The following is an 8,471-nucleotide window of genomic DNA, read 5'->3' on the forward strand; positions in this document are numbered from 1 at the left end:
CTAGTAGCAATGCAGTTTTCCTGGTACATGCTGGGACTAATGAGGTAAGGAAAGATGGATCTGACGAGCTTATTGATAAGTATAAAGCATTGATAAGGGCATTTAAAAAAAGGGCTCATAGCTTGATTTTTGTCAGGGATATTGCCAAGAATAAATTGTGGGAATGAGATACCAAGTAGGTCACTAGGATTGAATGCCAGGCTTAGATCTATATGTAGGTATGAGCAAATAGGCTGGTTGGATTTGTGAGATAATTTTAATGGGAAAGTTAATCTTTTTGAAATGGATGGCTTACACTTAAACAAGGTAGGGGCTAGCATGTTAACAAGGGCTATTAACTCAGCTATAGTAGTAGGTTTATACTAGAGCTAGACAAAAGTGAAGGCTATGATATTAGTAAAATAGGAAATATAATTGACAGGGAAATGTACAACAGGCATAAAACACATTAATTGTTACTGTTGTAATGCTAGTAGTATTAGAAATAAAATTGATGAGTTCAAAGCAGTTATGGAAATTGAGGATTTTGATATTATGTATATCATGGAGACTTGGTTGGATTTGAATAATTTTGATGAGGGGAAACTTTTTTTTGAAATACCAGGCTACAGATTATTTACTGGAGATAGAGTATTGAAAAAAGAGGAAGGAGCAGCTTTATATGTGAGGAGTGAATTTTATCCTGTTGAGTTAGAGCATATTAAAGAAAATAGCACTGAGGTTGAGTCAGTTTGGGTTGGTGTTAGTCGATATAAAAGGAAAAGCCTTGTAATTGGGATTTGTTATAGACCACCAGATTAGAATCTAAGAGTTAATGAGAAATTGCATAATGAGATTAGAATGTTGGCTGAAAAAGATGTTGTTATTATGGGAGATTTTAATTTCAGGGGTATTGATTGGGATAATTTTGAGTCTGATGGTGAGGGGGATAGGTTTTTGGAAATTGTTTTTGTACTTTTGTAATTTTGTACTTTTATACACCAACTGGTGATGGAACCTACAAGAGAGGAAGCTATATTAGATTTGATATTAGCATCTAATGTGAATATGATAGACAGAGTTGTGGTTAGTGACCATTTCACTATTAGGTTTGGGATTTTACTACATGTAAAATTGAAGAAGAATCGTACCCTGATTCCAAATTTCAGGAAAGCCAATTTTGATGGAATGAGACATGATCTGGCTTCTGTAGATTGGACTAAAGAGTTGGGAGGGGATCTTGAACAGATGTGGGAAGAATTTGGGGAAAAATTGTTACATATATATATTCCCTACAGAAGAAAAGAGCAATGGAGCAGAATAAGCCAGTATTGTTGAGTAAAGGTTTAAAAGATCATAAACATAAGAGATAAACATAATAAATTCAAGAAATTTAAACTTATTGAAAATAATAAGGACATGAAGAACTATAAGAAATCCAGAGAGCTGGTTCAAAAAGGAAATTGAAAGGGCAAAAACTGTATATGAAAGAGGGTTGGCTGAGAGAGTTAAATTAAACAATAAGGAATTCTTTAGGTATATGATGGCAACTGAAATGTTAGGATGGGGATTGAGCCTCTTACAAATGATAGTGGGGAACTGATCTGAGAATATTATGAGATGGTAAACTTATTAAATTATATGTTCTTTTCAATTTTTATGAAGGAAGATACAAGTATTATGCCTGAACCAGAGCATAAATGTATGGGAAAAATATAGATGTAAAATATATCATTTTAACAGTGGTTCCGTGAGCCAGGGAGACTAGGTTTGGCAGAGCCAAAATTTTCAAGTCATCCCGGTAATTGCTTTTGATTGGTTAAAATTTGTGCTTGGAAAAAGTCATTGATTGCAATTCTTTTCATCTTTAAGGATGATCTGAGATCCAAGCTTCATCAGGATTTTGTCCATACTTCTGAGGTATAGATTAGTAAGAAATGAAGCCATTAAAATGTAAAGTTAAGCGCTGTGCTACTTGTTTTAAGTGCAGTAGATATGGTTGTGGATATGATGTATTAGATCCACAAGTCAAATTACAATGTACTGCAGGAGGAAAGCAACATGTGAGTGTAGCAAAGAAAGCAGCGTTAGCATGACAACGGCAAAAAGATAATATCGATTACACAAATGACATGAGCAGTTCTAGTGATATTGAAAATCCAATTCCTATAATGCAAGTAAGCGGTGATATGGATTGTTCTGATGGCATGGATAATGAAGACATGGATCTTGTACCTGCCAAATCAACTAAGGCTACAAAGAGATCAAGAACAAAGCACAAATCCAGATCATGTACTTTGATTGGTACAAATTGTTTATCAGGAGCTGACTTGCATGCTGTTCAGACATTTCTTGGAATAGAATATATGACCATATCGAATATTCCATCAGAACAAGCGTGTGATACATCAGTGTTCAATGATTTGGAAAGAAAAGCTTGGCTTATTACATTTTGTAGGAAAGCTTTAGGAGTGCCATGTTCTAAGCCATTACTAAAAGACTCTGATGGATTATTACAGGCTGTTGGGGAAGTAATTGCTGGAAGTGGTAAGAAAGATAAACTTTTGGAAGCAGTGAGAGATGTACAGGCAGCCTTACTAGAAAAATCAGTTCAGAGGAAAGTAGTTACGGTGCTTCAATGTCAAACTATGACACAGACGACTGCAGAAGCTTTTGGAGTGGGTAGAAAAGCATTTGATACTGCGAATCGACATTACTAGAAACTGACACAAGGTTTTGAGTTTGTAAATCCAGTTTGCTCTGTGGCAAGATATAATCCCAGTGTTGTCAAACAAGCTGTCAAATTTAGTTTGAGTCCTGATAGAGTTTTGCCTTTATCTTGGGGTACAAAGAAAATTTACTTAGATGGAGAAAAAGAGTATAATTTTCCACGATTTACAAGACAAAAGGTTATTGAGTTCCTTTATTGGTTTTACATTGAATGATTTATGTCTGTGGATAATCGAATATCACATACATCATTCTGCAAAATGGTAACAACATTAACCTCAAGTTGGGAAACCTCAAAATTGATAAATCCCCTGGACCAGACAACTTTTATCCTAGAGTTTTAAAGAAACTTAAAGATATTATTTGTGAACCACTAGCTAGTATTTTTTATAGGTCATTGAGGAGTGGAAGAGTATTAGAAGATTGGAAGTTGGCTAATGTTAGTCCAATATTTAAAGGAGGTGATAAACATTGTCCAGGAAATTATAGGCCAGTTTAGTCTTACATCAGCAGTTGGAAAGGTTTTGGAGAGTGTTATTAAAGATGCATTGCAGAGTCAGTTAAAGCAGTTTGATATAGTGTCAAAGAGGCAGCATGGTTTCACTAAGGAAAAGTCTTGTTTAACAAATCTTCTGACATTCTTTAAGGATGTTACTGGAAGAGTTGATGCACGAAATGCTGTGGATTTGGTTTACCTTGATTTTCAGAAAGCATTTGATAAGGTGCCTTACAAAAGACTTGTTACAAAAATTTAATCTATGGGTGTGGGTGAAATGTAACAGTTACAAGTGGTGTGCCTCATGGCTCTGTACTGGGTCTTCTGCTGTTTGTGACTTGTATTAATGATATTGACTCTGGAATGACGAACAAGATTTTGAAGTTTGCAGATGACATTAAGATTTTTGGGGTGGCTAACTATATCAAAGATGCTGCAGACTTACAGGGAGATTTGACGTTTGTATATAATTGTAACCTCAATTCAATGAACTAAGTGTATGTATATAATTGTAACCTCAATTCCATGAACTAAGTGTATGTAACGTGTGTTTGTATATAATTGTAACCTCAATTCGATGAACTAAGTGTATGTAATGTGTGTTTGTATATAATTGTAACCTCAATTCGATGAACTAAGTGTATGTAACGTGTGTTCATACATAATTGTAACCTCAAATCGATGAACTAAGTGTATGTAATGTGTGTTTGTATATAATTGTAACCTCAATTTGATGAACTAAGTGTATGTAACGTGTGTTTGTATATAATTGTAACCTCAATCCAAGGAACTAAGCGTATGTAACGTGTGTTCATATAAAATTGCAACCTCAATCCAAAGAACTAAAAGTATGTAACTTGTGTTAACTGTAACAAGTTATGTAACTTGTGTTCTTATAGTATTGTAACCTCAATTTGATGAACTAGGTGTATGTAACGTGTGTTTATATAATTATAGCTTCAATCCAAAGAACTAAGCGTATGTAAAGTGTGTTCATATAAAATTGCAACCTCAATCCAAAGAACTAAAATTATGTAACTTGTGTTAACTGTAACAAGTTATGTAACTTGTGTTCTTATAGTATTGTAACCTCAATCCAAATATTTAAATGTATGGAACTTGTGTTAACCTGTACTTCCTAGTAAACCAAATAGTTCACCATTTCAACTCCCTTGGACAATTCGTAATTGCAGTTTTAACTATAAGTCAGTAAACTAAACTAACTGCTTACTTGTATTTATAACTGATGCACTCGTATAGATTATAGTTGAATTTATTAGATCTTGACATCATCATGAACTTTTTAGGTATTCTTGGTCTACTTTTATGAACTTGATATTAACATCATGTGCCCTCTAGCTAACACCTAAATTTTAAAAAATTAAAATAAAGCTTACAACAGTATTTTCACTTATGTAATGTGTAAGAACATGTTTAATGTTATTAAGAGCCACAGCTCTGGACCACAAATAAGGTAAACTAAGATGTGATGTGAGTGACAGATACTTGTTTAAAACACATTTTGATTCCACACTGTAACAATCCATTTATATTTTGATTCATTTAAACTTCTTATGACGCTACAGCTATTTTACAGGGGTTATGCAGAAATCTTATCCTTTATTTTTACATTTCAATAAATATATACTAATACCATTATTTAAAGAAAAACACCCAACAGCTTTGAAACCTCAGCAAACTACAGAGTATTTTAGAAAAATATCTTAATCTTTTCTACATAATTATTTGTGTAGCTTTATCAATTAGGAAGTTAAGTTTTAAGTTAAGAGTTTTCTTTCACAAACAGATAAAAATTCAGAATAGCTTAACTGATGAGATATGTGTTTTAACATTTTCAGGTAAGTTTGACATTCCAAGAAAAAGAAAAATATCTACATTTATCTCGTTGGTTTAATCAGGTGAGTAAAAAAAAGGGGGGGTTTGCTGAGTGAAGATAATTTTATCTTTGAAAGGAGCAGTTGTATCACATCTAGTACTGTAATGTATAGTCTTTTGCTAATGGTTTATAACCAGTGTCACTAAATGAAAATCATACTTTTTTTAAGAGAAAAATAGTAATCTTTATTTGATGTAAACACAAACCATCATTGAACTCGTTTATTTAAAGTACCAAAATATTAAGAAACAAGGTACACAGTTTAAGTGAGTTAGAAAGAAAGGTATTGTCTACCTCTCTTACTAATTCAATACTTATTTTATTAATCAAATATTTCAGACGTTCTCTATTCATTTTGTTGGTGGGTAGAAGCAACGAAATTATACATGTAAAATTGAGTACTCTTTTTCTTTTTCCTTGAAAATGTGGAGAAATCATAGAACACTTTCTAATTGTAAAATTAAAAAAAAATCTAAGTTACCAACTTTAGATCTAAAAGTGTATTGTCTCAAAATTCATATGCTTTGATATTATTTTCATGGCAATTGTTAAAACAATAAACAAATAGTACACAATATTAAAACTGCTACACAATTAGAAACATTTCATATATGGTCCTCTAACCCTAGCCATGTAGTTTATTCAATTCCATCATATGTGTTTTCCTTTCTTCTTTACTGGGTGTAGAGCATACCTGTTCCAGAAGTAGTGCTATACCCTACAGATGCCTTTTATTTTACTTGTGACACACCTGTTTTTTACTTGGCAGTTTTTCTCTGCTTGTTTGATTGTTTTTTGCACCTTCACCGGCCCCTCAATCTTTCCAATGTGGAATTCTAGCTTTGGGTGAGATGAGGTAGGACTGTGTCGGAAGTCAACATTTTCTAACTCGGAAAGTGTATTTCTGATAGGTACTTACCTCCACTGACCAACTTCCCACCCTTCCTCCCCATTGATTTGCTGGTGTTTTCACATTTGTATATGCCAATTCTCGAAAAGTGAGGATTGTGCTGCAATGGTAGAGGGAGCTACCTGTGCTAGTATTATAGGTGGTGCAGTATGGTTGGTGGAAAGTAGTCACCTGATCAGCACATGTTGCTACAATGATGCAATAAACATAGGGGTATAAAAGACTGATGTGCTGTTGAAAATTTTAGCAATGCTTAGATGGCAAATGAAGGTTGAGATAGCTTTCGGTGAGAAAGTAAGTACTTATCGGAAATACATTTTCAGGGTTAGAAAATGTTAACTTATGAAATTCAGAAAAATAATAGTTTGACTTTTGTAGATGTACTCATAAAAAGGAATGAACAAGGGAATTTAGAAACATTTACTTATCTGAAACATTCTTCTCTTGTTATGCCACCACACCAGGAATCATGTCATTACTGAAACAAAAAAAGTCTGCATTTTACACTTATGTTCATAGAAATTTGAAGATATGTACAAAACAAGATGGCTTACAAAATGAGTTGTTACTAATGAAATATACAGCAGTTGAAAGATTTAAACCAACTATTGTAGATAGAGCAGTTAAGAACTTTCCTAATATGGGAATAATGAATCAAGATATTACCTTAAAACTGAGTTATAATAAAGTTAAAAGTGATAAAAGGAATGTTTAGTATTGCCTTATGTTCAAGATATTACCTTAAAACTGAGTTATAATAAAGTTAAAAGTGATAAAAGGAATGTTTAGTATTGCCTTATGTTCAAGATTTAACTCTAGTTTATTCAAAGTGGTGTTTAAAAAAACAACAGATATGTTACTCTCTCTATTCAAACCAATGAATAAGATAAAACAAATCTTAGGTAATGCTAAAAATAATATACAGTTAACGGAACAAGCTGGAATTTATAAAATTGAATGTGAATGTAGAAATGTTTATCTTGGACAGACAAAATGTAATTTAAAATTTTGTGTAGTAGAACATAAGAGATGTTAAAAAAAATTAAAGGACTGAAAATTTGGCCGTAGCAAAACGTACAAAAAACACAATATAAGATATTATGGGAAAAAACAGTAATATTGGCTCAACCAATGGGTATTAGAGCCAATAATATCCAAGAGTCTTTAGAAATAATAATGTTTAAAAAAGATAATGAATTATTAAGTAGAGACAAAGGTCCGGCAAATGTCTGTGTAAGAATGTGGCAGGTCATCCTCGTAGATTTATACAGAAATGTAAACTTACACACAGGTCACATGATCTAGATAAGAAGAAATAAATATGACATGTCTTGCAAGTTCACACTTGATGATGAGGTGGTAAAAGTCAAAACATGTAGAGTCCACATTTCAGTAATGTTTTTAATTGTTTACTGATTTTAATGTTGTGTTTTATTTATTTATTATTTCATAAGCTTTCATAGGCAAGTACATATGTGAAACATAACTTCTTGATAATTGCATGCAAAACAGACGTTTTTATATAATTAAAAATGTCTCAGCTTATATTTCTTTGTTTTTCTCATGTGGATATGTGCACTTGATCAATTGCTTTCAGTACAAACACGTGTATGTAGTTAAACATTGTTTTGTTTTTTCTAGATAAATTGTGAAGCACCTTGTATTGTTCCATAAAATTCATGTAAAGGTGAATTTGAAAAATTATTGAAATAGCAACATTTATCTTTTGAGCACTGTTTTACCATCATTTCACACCAAATAATAAATAACCTTATCTCTCGAGCAGTTTTACTGTCATTTCACACCAAATAATAAATAACCTTATCTCTCGAGCACTGTTTACCATCATTTGACACCAAATAATAAGTAACCTTATCTCTCAAGCACTGTTTTGTGCTCGAGATATAAGGTAATTTATTATTTGGTGTGAAATGATGGTAAAGCAATGCTCAATAGATAAGGTTATTTATCATGTGATGTGAAATGATGATAAAACAGTGCTTGAGAGATAAGGTTACTAATTAGTTGGTGTCAAATGATGGTAAAACAGTGCTCGAGATATTGTTTTACCATCATTTCACACCAAATAATAAATAACCTTATCTCTCGAGCACTGTTTTACCATCATTTCACACCAAATAATAAATAACCTTATATCTCGAGCACTGTTTTACCATCATTTGACACCAAATAATTAGTAACCTTATCTCTCAAGCACCGTTTTACCATCATTTGACACCAAATAATAAGTAACCTTACCTCTCAAGCACTGTTTTACCATCATTTCACATCACATGATAAATAACCTTATATCTCGAGCACTGTTTTACCATCATTTCACACCAAATAATAAGTAACCTTACTCTCTCGAGCACTGTTTTACCATCATTTCACACCAAATAATAAATAACCTTATCTCTCGAGCACTGTTTTACCATCATTTCACACCAAATAATAAA

At 32.5% G+C, this 8,471-nt stretch overlaps 1 protein-coding gene across 2 annotated transcripts in view; it reads left to right on the plus strand.

Annotated features, from left to right (window-relative positions):
* Positions 1-8,471, plus strand: part of LOC106473420 (eukaryotic translation elongation factor 1 epsilon-1-like) — a 42,388-nt gene that overhangs the window by 29,506 nt on the left and 4,411 nt on the right. For both annotated transcript variants that reach the window (XR_002613710.1, XM_013934101.2), the window contains one exon: positions 5,065-5,124. Coding sequence is in view for 1 of the 2 variants with exons in the window: in XM_013934101.2 (XP_013789555.1) it covers positions 5,065-5,124 (60 nt within the window). In the remaining variant the exon portion in view is untranslated. The remainder of the gene's footprint in view (positions 1-5,064; positions 5,125-8,471) is intronic.

The sequence above is a fragment of the Limulus polyphemus genome, unplaced genomic scaffold (assembly GCF_000517525.1).
Source record: "Limulus polyphemus unplaced genomic scaffold, Limulus_polyphemus-2.1.2 Scaffold6159, whole genome shotgun sequence".
NCBI classification, from domain to species: domain Eukaryota; kingdom Metazoa; phylum Arthropoda; class Merostomata; order Xiphosura; family Limulidae; genus Limulus; species Limulus polyphemus.